We start from the raw sequence: 17,546 nt of genomic DNA, 5'->3' as shown, positions 1-17,546 counted from the left end.
TAACGGTAAACAATATATTTGTGTTTAAGTGGCGAAGAGATCTACGAAAGCCGGAAGATCTATCCCGAAGAATTCCAAACAGTGATGAATTGACTAATCTACACATTCTAGAGATTCAGGAATATTTTTTTTTAATAAATAGTAGTTTTCGACTGAGGCAAGAGTCATGGCGTCAGAATGAGGAAGTTCAGTGGTTTGTAAAATGTTTTTATTTGTTAATAGACTATAAAAGGAAGCCAAAAAAAAAAATATATATTTTTATGTACCGTATTATCGTATTATCGATTTTTTTAAGTTTTGCAATTTTTATGTCATAAGCTGTCTAAGGCGAGTTCTGCTGATTGGTAAATTGGCTTCCCGTAATCCGGAAACCTATCACAACACCCTATCATTGGTTGATTCACAAGAACTCGTGACGTCATTCAAAGTACATACAGTAAAACCTCGTTTTTACATTCCTAAATTTTACTTTTTCCTGCTTTTTACAGCAAAAGGTTTAGGTCCCATTTTTTTTACGTACATTCTAATTAAAATATTCCCCCGATTAACGTTTTTTACGCTTTTCAGAATCCCGGTTTTACGCAGAAAATTTTTAGAAACTCATTCGATCTGTCAAAAGACGCCGAGCGGCGCGCCGCCGCGTTTGCCCAAAATATTGAATAAAATCAAAGTAAATAAAAAAATGTGTAAATTGTTGTCTCAAACTAAATTCAAAGTAGGTTTAGTGTAATTGACTATTTTACATTTTAATAAATTGTGACATGCGGTTGACGCATGTTTAGGGAGAATAAAGTCTTTACATTAATAAATTACAATGCAGAAAGTTTAAAAATTTGGCACTAGAAACATTGTTTGAAGTTATAAACATTATTTGGAAAGAAAATTGTTTAAATAGTTATCATAAAGGTGTGAAATATTTTTGCCGCGATGTAAATGACAGTTGAAATTCTGTGGTTCCATACCCAAAAAAGTGATACCATAAAAACTAAATTTCCCAATATTTAGGGAAAAAAACATTGTATGCATTTTATGAAAATTCAAATTTTTATTTTTGCGTTTTTAAGGTTAAGTACCTACATAATTTATTTAGATGTTTTTTTTAAAAACTAAATTAAAAAAAAATACATTGAGGTATTGATTGAAATAAAACAAAATATTTTTAATGAAATCACAGGTAAATATAAATAATCCCTAATTATGACTGGATATGGAGCTGGCAGAGGAAGGATGAAAGCCGAGTGAACGCGGTTGAAATGCGATCTCTTAGACGAATGTGTGGGAAATCAATGTATGACAGGGTTACGAATGATGAAATCAGGCGAGAGTGTAAATCCGAGTCAAGTATAATTGATGAGATTAAGAAAGGATCTCTGAGATGGTTTGGTCACGTAGAACGAATGGACGACGAAAGAATGGTAAAACAAGTATATATGGCGAAAATGAACGGCAACGTGAGACGAGGACGACCGAGGAAGACGCGGCACGATCGGATAAACCAAAATCTTAAGTCTGGTCATGTTAAAAGCAGGCAGAACCGAAGGGCATGTATGACAAGATGTATGAATGTGAAGGAAGCTAGGAATGCATGCCAGGATAGACGTGTGTGGCGGTCCATTCTCTCTGCCTACCCCTACGGTGAAATGGCGTGATGGTAGTAGTAGTAGTAATGACAATTTTTACAATTTTTACTTTAGGGTTTTCCTCAGTTTAACACTTTTTTTCGCTGCTCCCTTGAAAACAGGGGTTTTACTGTGGTTCATTTTTATGCATTTTGGAGAAACTTCTCAATACAATTCCTATGACTGCTACCTGCGTGAGATGCATCAATCGGATCCCAACACAAATTTACGGGGTCACAACTGGAAGCTCCATCGTCCCCTATTCCACCCCGATCTTGAGATAAACTTCCTTTCCGAGTCTAATTGTCCGTTCCATTTTGGTCAACCAAACGTTGAAGGAAGAAGAACTTGGACAAAAAGCCGTACACGAGATATAGGCGCATCAGCAAAGGCTGCCTGCCATTAACCGGCGGCCTCCATGGTGTAGTGGTCAAGACGCTTGACTCTCACACTGAAGGTTCCGGGTTCGATTCCCGGTGAGAACACAAAAAATAAGGTGTGATTTTTCTCAAGCCTGGGTATTCTGTGATGTAATTCACCACTGTAATTAGGTCTCCTGGCCTGTTGTGGTGCAATATATATATATATATATTTCTCTGTTTCTCTATAACCAATAACCTTATATGTTAACATATTACAACAGAGATGAAGAACATTTTAGAGGAGGTAATATAGAAGTCTAGGCATCTACAGGGCTTATGACCTGCCATTGGCTGGTTTAAGTGGCCACTTTACACACTGTGTTACATACTTCACAAAAGTCAACAGATGGAAGAGTTGAGGAAATGCGGATGATGAACACAAGCAGAATGGTGAATCTTACACAGAGTGTAAAGTAGCCACTTAAACCAGCCAATGACAGGTCATAAGCCCTGTAAATGCCTAGACTCCCATATTCCCTTCTCAAAAATGTTTTCGCTCTCTGTTGCGATAAATTCAAATATGAACAACGCCCTAAGAAGAAAATCCAGCCAGTCTGCAAGCATTTGGATATCTCTATTTTCCTTCAATTGTTTCATCTGTTGATGCTTGTGAAGTTAAAGAGCTGAAACCTTTATTTATTTATTAACCTTATATGTTGTATTCTTATATTATATTTATAAATGTAAAATGTAAATGTAATGTATAAAGTATCAATGATGTGTATAAACTTAAACTTAATATATATGTATATGTATGTATAAAATATAATATAAATATGTATGTGCGAATATATATGTATATATGTGTGTGAATGTATGGTTATGAATGCATTACAAGTGCCCCGACTCAACACGGATTTTCTAGCGAGTCGGAGCAAGTTCACAGACATGGGTTGTTCCTGATTGTGTCGCTATAAACTGTGTCTCTGTCATGTTAATAAATGAATAAATAATAATATTTTCTTTACTAACTTTGTATAGTTTGTGGAAATATGTTATTGGTTCTGAGTTTATACATCTGTTTGTTTACTATAAATATGTATTTAGAACTGTTCATTTCCCAAATAAAATAAATAATAATAATTGTATGGTCTGATTTTTAGCACGTGTAATAAATCATTTTTTGCATCCAATTTCCACTTCCAATGCACTGAAATTCCTCATTCTGTATTCAAAATATTCTCCAAATTCGATCTGAAAAGTTCATTAACTTGCGAAGATGCTGTAGAAACTGTTCAATCACTTGGCTCACAAAATGTAGACGAGGATCGGCTTTATGACGTGACCAAGAAATTGAAGCAAATATATTTATTCTCAATTGCTATTTGATTTTTTCACATTGTCAATTTATTTACTATGGGAAAAATTTTGTAAAACTACTGAAAATAATATTAAGAGAAAAATTTTCTCAATCGAGGATCAATGGACAAGCTGAGTTCTACTTAAAAATTTGAAAACAAGAAATAAAAATATTATAGTGGAAAAGAAAAGTTTGAAGAAGATATTAAAGTTGTAAGAGAAAGTATTCGGGAGACGGGGTACGGAGCAGGCGTCTCCGATCACAGTCAGGGAAGAGCAGAAACGGTGAGGAAGACAGATGAAGAAGATGGAGAAGAGGGTCGAGGGTCTTACCACCTATCATTGGGGTGCCGGTAGCTGCTGCGGAAGGCCGTGACCGCCGCGGACTTGACCTTGGAGATGCCGAAAAAGTTGTAGAACTTGGGCAGGGAGAACTCGTCGAGGGACAGGCGGAGAACTCGCTGGGTCTCCTCTGGAACATAAAAAAAATATTTATGAATTAATTAAGAAGCAATTATGATACAAAATGTGTTCGGATAATAGCGAGAATTTTTTAATTTTACGGGTTTGGAGAGTCCGATTGTCAATTTTACTATGTTGGTATACATGCCCCTGAAGTATGCTAAAATTTTCAGCTGTACTCATTGATCACTTTGTCTGAGGCAGCCGCTAAAGTTGGACGTGTTCGGCGTGCTCGGCAATTTTCTCGCCTTGGCGATCCAGAATGCCTCCACTGGGACGATTGAGCCTTAGTTACGACTTCATATCCGTAAACCCACGCTTCATCACCTGTTATAACACGTTTCAGTAATTCTGCATCGTCGTTGACTTCATTTAGTGACACCTGAGAAACTTCCATTCGCCGCTGTTTTTGTTCGAAATTCAAAAATTTTGGAACAAATTTTGCTGCCACATGTTTCATACCCAAAACATTAAAAAAAAATCATGGCATGAGCCAATCGATGTGCCAACATCATCAGCGACTTCTCTGATTGTGATTTGGCGATCGTTCATAACGATTTCATTCACTCTTTCCACGTTTTCGTCGGTTGTTGATGCGCTGGGGCGTCCAGGCCGTTCGTCATCTTCAACGTCTTCACAGCCATCTTGGAAACGCTTATACCACTCGTAGACTCTTGTTTTACTCGTAGCAGACTCACCATAGGCCTTTGTTAACATTTCACATACTTTGTTACACTTTATTTCGATTTTTACACAAAATTTGATAAAAATTTTTCGATCCATTTTTTTTAACAAACAAAAATCGCCGAGCTCATAAAAACACGCCTAACCTTAGCGGCTGCCACAGACAAAGTAAACAATCAATACAGCTGAAAAATTTAGCATACTTCAGGGGCACGTTTACCAACATAATAATAAAAAAAATTACAATCGGACTCTCTAAACTCGCAAAATTTAAACATCTCGTACATCGCTCAAAACGTTTTTCTCCGAGTGTTTCTTCTACTCGTATAGGGTTTTGGAGAAGCACAGACCCTTACTTTTGATGTACACATGACTTGCCGCATTACACGGTGCAAAAAATATATAAAGTTTCATCATCATCATTCACTTTCCACACCTAATAGTGCATAGGGCACTGCATTGGTACACCGATCGCAGCGTACCTTGATCATTGTTGCATGAAGGTAAAATGATCATTCTTGCGATTCAGGTACCAGTCCTGGGGCTATGAAATATTCTAGTGTGAAACCACCCTTTTAAATAAATATTTCATTTTACCATGTCGGGAATCAAACTCGAGACCTCTTGCATGGTAGGCAAACGCGCTGACCACTACAGCACGAGGCCGCCAATACTAATATTTACTAACATTGATAAAAAATTTTGACCACAAAGTTAATGCTTTGAACGTAAATACTATAAATATTCATTTATGAGAGCCACATCAAGGTGTTGTTGCCTTGAGCGGGTACTTTTTTATATTCTTGTAGGGTCCATAGTCCATAATCGATGACACACACTTGTTAAATTTGTTCCCCTGAAGTAGACTAATGACCGACGATGCAATGTCATCATTTTCTATCGAATCCAATACATTTGTATAATGCAACTCTTATAGTATTGCACGAGGCCGACGTCTTTAATAGTATATTAACAAATAAATAAAAAACAATGAATTTCCTCATTCAGATATTCTGACTAATTTGCTGTAACAGTCACCTGAGAAGCTCGGCTTGGTACAGGTGCACAGGGAGTGGATGACGTTGATGACGAGCCCGTGGGTGGACGCTCGCATGCTGAGCGACCCGGAGCAGACGAGGAAGGTGACAGCGTGGAACAGGTAAGGCAGGTGTCGAGCCACGTCCAGGCAGTTGTTGAATGACAACATCAACTGGAAACGATCATTGTCTTCAGAATAAAAGTGAATGGTATTTGATTGATCACATAAATACACAGGGTATTAGATTTATCAAAAATTGACAAAACTGCAGCGAGGGGTACAATGAAAGCATTTAAAGTTTATATAATTTGCTATTTTTATATTTGGCTGATTTGTGTAATGCTTTAAATTTGCATACGTAAACTTGCATTCTAACTAAGCTCAAGAGGGTATGATAAACTAAAGAAGTGAGATTTTAGTTGAGATCTGAACTGACTGGGACTGTTGATGATTTGTAAGTTTGAAAGCAATCGGCTCCAGGCAGAGGGGCCGGCAACGGCAAAAGCACGATCTCCGAATCTAGTGTTTGGGAAGCGCCAGATTTTGACAAGTTTTCCTCTGTCTGAATCGAATGGTAACCTAAGAGTAGATTTTCTTTGACATGTATTTTCCCTAATAGAAAGGCCCGATAGCAAGCCGTAAGCAGCCTTTGCTGGTGTGACTACATCTCGTCACTGCTTTTTGCTTGCATTCTTCTTCCTCCAAAAAAGCATCCAATGACTCGCCTACAGTCTGTATTAAATGCCGCAGCGAGACTTATTTTTGGAATCTCTAAGTTCAGTCATATCACTCCACTACTTCGGGAACTACACTGGCTACGTTTTCTACAGAGGGTCGAATGCAAACTCTGTTGGCTTATGTATAAGTCACTGCACAACTCTGCTCCGGAATATCTAATGGAACTCTGCATTCTAGATGAACTAGCTGACAGGCGTCTCACGCTTAGATCAACTACGTCTACGGCGAGAGGAAAAGTTATTATACCTCTACGCAAACAGAGCACTAAATTTAGTGAATGCGCATTTGCGGTCGCAGGCCCTATGGCATGGAATGCTCTCCCAGCAGAAGTCCGAAACTGTGAGAGTGAAATCATGTTTCGGAAGAAACTTAAAACCCACTTGTTCTCTAAATCATTTGAATAAATTCTTCGCATGTGGTGACAAAGTACATTATTTTTCTTAAATTAAAAAGTTAAAATTAAATTTATATCTTTATATGATCACTTTGTAAAGCGCCCTTGAGGTATTATATTACAAAAATGGCGCTATATAAGTTATCCATAATAATAATAATTATTATTATTGGTGCGCCGTTCATTTTGTTAATTCGCTCTCCTTTCAACATCTTTTTCTACTCTTCCATCTCTTGAAAACATGCTTCCCAGATACACAAATTCTTCTACTTGTTCGAGACATTCGTTGTTTACATTTATTATGTAGTCAGTAACCTCACTTTCCTTTCAAATACCATTACTTTTGAGTTTTATGCAGTTGTAAACTAAATAATAATGGCAATATATTAAGGAATAACCTAAACTAGATATACGTACCAAGTATCTGGCCAGAATGGCGATGTCATCCCACATCTGATGTTGCTCCAGCATCGGAGTCGGAGAATGGCACGTCTTGTCTACCACCTGTTTCAAAATATATAACACATGAGGGGAGGGCAAGCAAACTTAGAAATCTCCACGGAAAACGGAAAGTTACCTACCTACCTAAATAATAGCGTAATTCAAAACCGTCTCTAAATCTTGCAAGAACATATTTCAACTATACTACTTGACACCGCAAACTTAGAATTCTCCATTGAGTAGCATATTTAAAAAATCTCGCAGTTCAAAGATGCCTTGTAAAGTAGGCGAGCGTGGTTGAGGCTCTCGGGAGACTTCCGCAACGTACGGCCTGCGCTCGACGACAATGAGGAATTCCACTGTTTTCTTTTTTTTTTTTTCTATTAGCGTACTATTTAACTAAGCAAAAATATTTTTATTTTTTTGTGTGTTATTTACAAAGATATGATTTTTTAAAGTTACATTTGACTGTAATCAGTGTGTCACTTTTCAGTAGTGACGTCATGAAACGGTAGGCGTTCTTACTTTCACTGACCGCGGTAAGTTGTATTTCTCCAGCTAATAACAAAACTGACAAGAATCTATGGAATATTGCTTTGACTACTTCATTTAGTTGATCGTAATTTGCTCATTTCTATGTTATGGTTGTTTTTACGAACGTTTCGATTTGGAAAAACCTAGAAAGTTGACATAATCTCTGGTTAAAAAAAGAGTTTAATGAAAATTATACTCTTTTTTTCTATGGTCAAAACGTTCCTTACAAGGTGCGGGGGCTTTAAAGCGGTAGATATAAGGAGTGACTACATTATTTACAATTTTAAAATGAATACTATTTTTAACATTTTTTATTTATTTTTGCGTGCGTTTTTGAGATATTTCATCCTACTCCAAAATTTTTAAATATTCACGTGTACACGAAAACATTTTTTAAATTTGAATCCGGGTTGGGCTGGAATTCCTCATTGTCACCGGAGCTCGATGCGTCTGTTGTTTTATTTCCGCATTCCTCGCGAAGTCATACCATTCCACACGCAGTATTCTACCGAAGCGCCTATTCTAAAAACTCTATAACTGTCCATTTTGGGCCCCAGTGAAATACCAAGATTCGCATCCGTAGAGGAGAATAGGTGGTATGCAGGCATTGCACGGGCGACATTCAGTTTTTTTACCGAGTAAACGTAGGACAGTGCTCGTCCCTCACCCTGGACGAACACAAATGGAAAAGAATCTCTCTTATCACAATGAAATAAATAAATATAAAAAGAAACAAAAGACTTACACAATCATTGCCCAAGGGAATAAATGTTTGCGATGGCAACTTTGAAAGGGCCTGCACCAAAATAAAACAAAAAATAAACAATAAACACAAAACAAAAATAACAAAAATGAATGCATATTGAAGACAAAATTATAATTATTCTAAAAACAGAAAGGTACATAAAAAAATAATTAATCAAAATAAAATTTTAATAACATGTAGATCATAAAATGGAATTTCAGTCAATTTTTATGACAAAATTAAATTTACCTTTGAAATACGATATATTATTTATTTAGGTTTGATATTAACAAACCAAGAGATCGTATTTTTACAGCATTTAGTCTGATTTTAATTCCTTCAACAAACATTCATCGAGAGATCGTATTTTTACAGCATTTGGCCAGATTTCAATATTGATTTCGTGCAGTTTACCGATAGAGGATATAATACCATATCACTCTATCTTTGCATACAGACCTCGCTTGCTCTACACTCATAATTCTTCTCATGCACACACGCCGATTATTCCGACTTTTGGCAAGTCCGTCTTCAAGTATTTATCGGATTCGGCCATGCCATTTTCTCCAAAATTCGCATCGTCAATCATTTCATTTCTTTCACTGTCCATTCGCTCTACACGCCCTATATACGAAGTCCTTACTCGACACATCCGTCCGATGATCTTCTTAGCCACCAATTGCACGTTGGCTGACGCCAGGGCCACAGCCGTGTCGGCCATAATCTCCACCATGGGCGAGCCCAAACCTGCAAGACCAAAGCCATAAAACAACCTTGACACACAACAGAGATGGAACAGGGAATTTGGTCTGTCTAAAAAGATGTTATAACTATTTTATTTTATTTTTTATTTAATTTTTAATTACTCTTACACATTTCCTTAATTTTTAATATTATTTCCATTTGTAAACACTCACTACAAACTACAAACTTTAAAATATCTTCTTTTTACTTAAATTTTAATTTTTAATCAAATTTCATTTATGCTTTTCTTTTTCCTTCTCTTTTTTATACTTTCATTAATAACCTTGCATATAATTGCTTTATAATATGGAAACTTCACTGGTCCATTAAAGAGTTAAGTCTAATTGTGTAAAATATTAAACTTTGTAACTGTACTGTATGAACTGTAATGATACACGAAGAGAGACTGTTCGATTCATTACAGGGACGATCAAGCAGGCTAAGTTATTCAATGGTGGTATCTAGCTCCTTTTGTTTTTTAGTGTCCAACTTTTACGATTTTTTTTTTTTTATTATTTGTTAATGTAATATTTCTAGAATTATTTTGTTTATTCTGATTCTGCTTTATTTTTATTATTGTAAGTCTACGGTGAAAAATGTTGAAGTCAACGGAATATAATTTAAGGTATTCGATAAAACCTTGCACATAACAAAAGCAAGGTACAAAAATAGGGAATTGTTTGGCAATAATTTAAATAGGACTAGTAGCAGATCAGAAAGTGTACTGTCGGTTCCAGGATGCAGAACTAAGTTCGCACAGAGACACTCTTTCCATGTTGGTCCAAGATCTTTTAATCTCCTACCCAAGGAAATACAAAATATAGAATCCCTTCCAAAGTTTAAAGCGGCTTTGAGGACTTGGATCAGCATGGAAAATACAGATATACACCTATTGTGAAAGAGTCGTACAACAGCATATTCTAAACTTTGATGTCTTAATTACATTGTTTATGTCATTTTCCTGTTATTTCTGTATGATTTTTAATGGCATTGTCATATTTGTGTTTGTATACCAAAAAATTCACCAAAAACAATAAAAAAGGAATGGCCCACGCTCAGACGTTTAAGTCTTTGTGGGCATTTTTTCCAAATTTAAGGCTATGTTTATTTTTAGAATATGTATTTTTTCTCTTTTTCTCTTCTAATGTTTAATAAATATAATGTATAAAATATGTAATTTAATACATGCATAATATGTAACAGTATGGAAAAATAAACAAAAAAAAAAAAAAAATTTGCAACTACAAAAAAAAAAAAAAAAACTGTACTGTATGTTCAATATTTTGAGTTTGCCCAAATTTTTGTAGACAAGGACTGGATTCAACTCCCTGGGGAGCTGTTTATATTAACATATTACAACAGAGATACAAACTCAAAATATTGTTGATAAATTACCTGGTCCATGAAGAAGTATAGAAATTGAAAAAATAATATTTTCAGGCGTTGCCTAGTATGTAGGTGAAATAATTCAATTAGATGAATCTCACCCGCATAAATAAAGGTTTCAGCCCTTTAACTTCACAAACATCAACATTGAGGGGAGACCCTTAAGCCCACCATCCACCCGCAGCTGTTATAGAGTCCTGAGGGACTCTCTGTCAGCTGCGCATAGAGGAAAGTTATTGTAAATATTCCTAAGGAATACAAATTCTATGCAGATTAAGGAAGGGGGAGGAGGACGTATGGACAAACATCAACAGATGAAAGAATTGAAGGAATATAGATGTTCAAATATAGGCAGAATGGTGAATGTTACACAGTGTGTAAAGTGGCCACTTAAACCAGCCATTGACAGGTCATAAGCCCTGTAGATGCCTGGACTTCTATATTACCTTCTCTTAAATGTTCTTCATTTCTGTTGTAATATGTTAGTACTGTATGTTTCCTAAATAAAAGAAAATAAATAAATATGTGCTGTCCTTTGCCGTCAAAGGGAAGTAGTGTCATTGTGAGGCCCTGAACAGCATTCAAAAGGCTATTATCGATCAGCTGAAAGCTAGTCCAGTATCCGAGATCCAGCACCGCTACGAAGAGTGGAAGAGACATCTCCAGCGCTGTGCGATTACTTAAAGAGACAATGTTCAACTGTAATGTTATTGGAATAAATCGTATGTCACCTAATAGGGACAATTGAATTTAATATTTTCTAGTCATTTTATGTCTCGTCTAGTATAGTTAGTTCAGTCATCATGTGCTTTTTCAGATTGATTTTAAATTTGTCTCCATTAAAAGTTTTCAAGTAGTAAGGTAGGTCGTTGTAGTGTTTAAGTCCATTATGTAGTATTTTTACTGTCCCGTGTTTGTCTTTGCTTTTTCAATATGATAGTGTTGTTGTTGTCTGGTGTTATATTTGTGTATGTCGGCATTTTTGACTAATATTATGTTGTCGTCTTGTATGTTTCCCAGTGTTATTTTGTGCACAATTTTTAAGGTCTCAATTTTAGTCAAGTAGTCTATTTCAAACTGGTGTGTTTTTTCGTACAGTTCAGTCGTAGAGGTCAGGTAGGGTAGGTTGTATGTTAGTTTAAGAATTTTATTTTGTTGTCTTTGTATTCTTGTTATGTCTGTCTTGTTGCCAGTTCCCCAGAAGGCGATCATGTAACTCAATTTACTTTTGACATAGGCTTCGTACATCATAATTTTTTCCTTTCTCGGTATAAAATCTTTAATTTTGTAGAAGAGGCTATGTAGTGATGCCATTACTTTAGTGAATCCGTCTATGTGTTTGGTCCATTTTAATTGTCTGTCCATTGTGAGTCCTAGGTAAGTCACATGTTCTAGTTCTTTAAGAGTTTCGTTGTTTATTTTGATGTTCATGTTATGGTTCTTCTTCCCTTTGGTTAATTTCTAATAAGGACAGTGCTGAGAGCAGTTCCTCACCCGAAGTGACACTCCTCTGTATGAAGTTGTCCAGCACCATATCGATCAGCTCGGGCACCTGGCCGATGGAGCCCCAGATCTTGGCCTGGATACTCGGGTACATCTCCACCTCCTCGATAGTCAGGATGATGAGCTTCTCTAGGATCTGCGCCACCTGCTTCTGCCTCTTGGACTCGTCCGACGGCTTGCAGAATCTTAAATAGATCATAAAGAAATTGTGCACAAATTCACACATTTTTGCACAAATTTCCATTATATTTGATTATAGTCCTTAAAATGCAACATGATTAGAATGACAGTTGTCAGAAAAAGTGACGACATAACTTTGTAGTAACGTCAAAGGAGTTATTTATATTGACACACAAAAGAAAACTAAAATAAACCTAATTATTAATGACGTTCTTACAAGGTTACATCATTTTGTAAAAACGTTAGAGATGGGACAAATTGATCAATGTTAATTGATCGAATAAAAAAATAATTAATTTGATGTTGTTCATGAAAAAAGTATAAATGTCTAATTTTTTGGTGAATAATTGTCCTTAACACACTATAATAGGCTTGTTTTTGCGTTTTTTATATCAATTTTTGGAAACAGAGTTTCATGATTGCATGAAATAACTGATAAAATCAATTTGATCAGTGATCAGTAATTTCCCATCACTAATGAAATTAATTTAACAGCTGTCATTCTAATCAAGCTATATTTTAAGGACTATAGTTGCATAGTAAATGGAACTGCACAGTTGACCATTGGGATTTGAGTCTGCGATAATTCCTCAATGGTTAATCGGAGTTAATTCAACTGGGGATTTTAATTTCACCATCAATTTTGGCAACATACAGTGCCTGATGCGTCCTTTGTCAATTTCAGACAGACTTATTACGGCAATGTTTTTACCTGACGAGGTTGGCTAACCACGGCGTCATGTATTCCAGACACAGATGCTTCAGCTCTATGGTGGAGCCGCGGAAACCCTGTAACGACAGTAAAATATGCATTTTTTTATATTTTTTTATTTTTTTATCAATATTCCTACAGAGATGAGGTAGAATTTTTTCAAATTCAGGATTATCGATATTCGAGCGTTTACAGGGCTTATGACCTGTCATTGGCTGGGTTGAGTGGCCACTTTACGTTTTTTACAACATTCCCCATTCCGCTTATTAGCGAATATCGACACTGGTACCATTTTGATTCTTGTATATATCTTATTAAATGAGAAAGCATTCACTAGCGTGTTGGAGCACCATCTATGTATTGATATTGAAGTTAAGTATTGATAAAAAAATATATACCTACTCCCCCTCGGGAGAAATCCAGATTTGTGTATGTACAAAAATACACATACCAAAAAAAATAAAATAATAATGTTGTGTAAAATATGCACATTCAATAAATACTCGGAATCGCATCACAAATAAATTACCAGACCTGATAAAAGCACAAACCTGTATACATTCTTCTAAGAACTCGAGGGTGAGGTGCGGCTCGTTGGTGGCCAGTTTCTCACTGACAGACTTGATGAAGATCGTGTTATTGGAAGGAATACACAGACCTGGGCAAAACAAGACTCAATTAGCGACAGCAAAACATCCAGCAATACGAGATCTGAGACAAACGGGTGATGAAATGAAAACATTTGATACTTCATCAACGTTTCATAGTCACATTATCAATGTGAGTCCTTCAGCTCCCAAGATGTTGGGATTTGCGATACATAATTCTAAACACTTCGGATTCTAAACATGGGGGATTTATGAGCTATATTCACAGATTCAAAATATCTGAGATCAACACTTGCCCATGCGATGATGTTACTCTCCAAGATGTCTCCCATCTATCGATGCATTGCCCCTTTTTTAGTCTGCAGAGAATGCAACTGGTGGCGCGATGCAGAAGTCTAAATGAGGATTTTCACGATGTGCATGTAGTGATTAGTCATAGGGACTTGTCAAGAGAGGTAACATTATACATGACAGATATGGTGAAGGCAATAAAAGGTATCAATGATAGCGGGACACCAAATGCCGAACACTCTTCAAGTGGATCGGAAGATCTGTTGACGAATTACAACGGGCTGCCTTCTCCTGACGAGTTTTCTGTGGTTTCCACGTCACTAGAGCAAATGCGGAGAAGCTCTTGAAACAGGTCACAGCCGAAACATCCCACCGATCCTTACATAAAATAACTAAATAAAGTTTTTCATTGAAGTAAATTTAATATATATATATTTTTTTAAGTGAAAAAATAAATAACTATCACTTTGAAGTAAATATAAACCTTGTACATTACAAGCAAGGTAAAAGAATAATGCAACTCACATATAAAAAAATATAAAAAAATACTTTGGAGAATTTAGTGCGTAGCATTCTGGAGAGTGGTGCGGTAACGTTGGGGCCTGAAGAAGCCACTTACTCACTAAATTGAGAGAACACAGAAAAAGTTTCTTCATTACCTGTACATGAGAGAGCGTGGATACTACCCATTGCAGTACCCAGCATTGTTCCTTTTAGGTATGCTCGCTATCGCAAGCTTGCGGCCCAGAAGGAGCTTTGCCTCACAGGTTAGTTTACGATCCCAACATTTTGAGCGCATAAAATTATATGTACCGAGCAACTATTTAAGAGCAAGGCAACACAGACCATTTGTTCTTCCAGAATGCGGGACAAATTTACCGTTTTTGATGCCTGTGTGGGGAGAATAATCATTCTCAGACCAATCGGTCTATTGAACAGCCTACGGAGAGAGGTGGATCTTTTCCATGCTGGGATTACCAGCTTTAGGCTCTTCCTCTCTAACTATGTATCATAGTGTGTATTAGTGACTTATTCGTCTTTAAATAGGTGCGAAGGTTTTCGCAGTCACTGCTATCAATATGCTTCTTTTTTTGGTGATACTGTGTGTGTTGGATTTGTTCCGACGTTTCAGCTACCATTGCAGGAGCCATCTTCGGGAAAACTGTGTGCTTTGTAGAAAATAGTATGTGTTTATTTACTGGTGATTTGTACCATGTCGCAGTCGGCAGAAGGCACATTTCTATTTGTTTTTACAGTATGTAGTGCTGTGGGAACCATGTTGAGTTTAATTTAAGCCCGTCGTCTTTGTTTATGTTATTTGGGTGGCTGTGTATTTCAATTGCCTCTTTTATTAGTCGTGCACTGTAATGACTGGGTTTATGTAAAAATTTTGGTTCGAAGGCGAAAAAATGTCCAGTTTCTTTAAAATGTTCTGCTATTGCAGATTTGTCAGGGTGCCCAAGTATACACGCTCTTTTCTGTTTGTCAATTTTTTTTAGTTTGTCCTATGTACACTTTATTTGCGACACGGTACAAATTACTAGTACACAAAAACATACTTTACCCTGAAGATGGCTCCTGCAATGGTAGCCGAAACGTCAGAAGAAATCCAACACACACGGTATCACCCAAAGCATATGTATTCGTCTTTGATTACTTTTATTTTTATGGACCTTAATAATCTATTGTGCTTTTTTTAACATGTTTTGTAATTAGCTAATTACATAATTTATGTACATTGTAATTGACAGCAGAGCTATATTGGCCATATAAATAAAATTAATTAAAGGCAGTCACATGGAGAATGCCTAGAGATTGAATCCGCAATGAAGAAATGAGACAGACCTGTGGTACCCCGAAGATGTTATGTGATGGAGCAAAGCAAGAAGATTCTGGAAAGATCATGTAAACAGAAGAGACGACTCCGAAACCCTTACATCACAATGAGAAAGATCAGTGATTTTTTTATTTGTTTATTATTTGTTAATAGGCCACACATCCTGTGGTCTTGTCCCTTTCCCCTTCTCTATGATTACCGAATGGAGCTTCTCGCTACTATCGGTGGCCCTGTTATAGGTCCTGTCGGATATACAGATCTGGTGGCTTTTAAAAGGTTTTGTAATCATTTCGGCGAATTGATCATGTCCAATCAATTTTATCCCAGTCAGTGAAGAATTCACTTCCCTCTCTTCTCAATCCAATGAAGTACATATTATGTACTTCTGGATTACTTTCTTTCAGCACAAAGATGCTAAGGCTACCAGATTTCAGAGAGCTCTTTCGAGCAGCTTTTCTCGTTTGACAAAAAGCAAATTTTCCGTGTATGTGGGCACCGCCAAGGAGACTTATGTCCTCAGATGCGGTGTGCGGTATGTGGTGGGTAAGCTGTTAATAGGCCACTAAACTAAGCCAAAAACATTGTTTTATTTTATTTTTATGTATCGTATTATCATCGCTATGATGATGATGGGAGTTCTATATTGTGATTGAGAATCTCTCCCTCCTTACCAGAAGTTTCCAGCAGCTGACCCTCAATCTTGAGGTCGAAGGTAGCGGTGAGCGCACACAGCTGGTTGTAGGCGGCCGTGCGTAGGCTGGGGTCGGCGCTGCCCAGGTTCAACAGCGCCATGTTTAGCAGTGTACCCGGCACGTCTTTGGGGCGGATCTTCTGGTGGACCGTAACCGAGTCCTGGAAAAAACAAGTCATCAAACATCAGAACCGCCTAGCGGAGGAAGCCATCCATGCTCAAAGGTTTGTTTGCCTAACATGCGAGAGGTCTCGGGCTCGATTCTCGACGCGGTTGGTCATTTGAATAAATCCATAGCGTGTGATGACAAAACAAATTGCTGTATTGAAAAGTTCTGCTTAAATTTAAAGCCAAGAAATTTTGAAGAGCGCACTTGAAGCACGTCATATTGACATGACTAGGATACGAACTTTAATGCGTATGGAAAAATATTTTTTTCTTATAGAACCAGACTTTGTATTCTGAATACCAGCCTCATGGTGTAATGGTCAGCGAGTTTGCCTACCTTGCAAGAGGTCTCGGGTTCAATTCCTGACATGGTTGATATGAAATATTTATTCAAAGGGGTGTTTTCACACTAGAATATTTCATAGTCCCCGGACTGGTACCTGAAGCGTAAGACTGATAATCTTACCTTCGTGTAACAAAAATGATTAAGATACGCCGCGATCGGTGTATCAACGCAGTGCCCTATGCACCATTAGGTGCGGGAAGGGAATGATTCTGAATGCCCTCACGGTGGTTGAGAATGCATTGATGTGGCAATAGAAATATTATTTGATGTTATAAACATAATGTGAAAAGAAGATAGTTTAAACAGTTATCATAAAAATGTTAAGCAGTTTTGCCGCGATGTAGATGACAGTTGAAATTCTGTGGTGCCATACTAAAAAAAGTGATACCATATAAATAAATTTTCCCAATATTTAGGGGAAAAATCATTGTATGCATTTCATGCATATTCAAATTTTTATTTTCGTGTTTTTAAGGTTAAGTACCTACATACAATGATTTATACATTTTTTTTTTTTAATTCAATAAAAAAAAACACATAGTATCGATTGAAAAAAACAAAATGTTTTAAATTAAATCATAGGTAATTAATTTTTTCATAGTATCGATTGAAAAAAACAAAATATTTTAAATTAAATCATAGGTAATTAATTCAATTTTTCATTTCCTCACTTTAGCGTTTTCCTCAGTTTCACACTTCTTTT

At 36.6% G+C, this 17,546-nt stretch overlaps 1 protein-coding gene across 1 annotated transcript in view; it reads right to left on the bottom strand.

The window, feature by feature from the left end:
- The window catches only part of Nf1 (neurofibromin 1), a 107,026-nt gene that overhangs the window by 24,329 nt on the left and 65,151 nt on the right, over nt 1-17,546 (bottom strand). Inside the window, exons 39-47 of the mRNA XM_088232051.1 lie at nt 16,310-16,490; nt 13,454-13,560; nt 12,903-12,979; nt 12,002-12,195; nt 9,021-9,124; nt 8,378-8,428; nt 7,075-7,161; nt 5,525-5,696; nt 3,674-3,812 (exon numbers count right to left, since the gene is read on the bottom strand). Coding sequence (XP_088088177.1) covers nt 3,674-3,812; nt 5,525-5,696; nt 7,075-7,161; nt 8,378-8,428; nt 9,021-9,124; nt 12,002-12,195; nt 12,903-12,979; nt 13,454-13,560; nt 16,310-16,490 — 1,112 coding nt within the window. The remainder of the gene's footprint in view (nt 1-3,673; nt 3,813-5,524; nt 5,697-7,074; nt 7,162-8,377; nt 8,429-9,020; nt 9,125-12,001; nt 12,196-12,902; nt 12,980-13,453; nt 13,561-16,309; nt 16,491-17,546) is intronic.

Source organism: Micrasema longulum, unplaced genomic scaffold (assembly GCF_059751315.1).
Source record: "Micrasema longulum isolate JH-2025_06_02 unplaced genomic scaffold, ASM5975131v1 h1tg000941l, whole genome shotgun sequence".
Taxonomy (NCBI): Eukaryota; Metazoa; Arthropoda; class Insecta; order Trichoptera; family Brachycentridae; genus Micrasema; species Micrasema longulum.
This window is presented reverse-complemented; position numbering and strand designations above follow the sequence as displayed.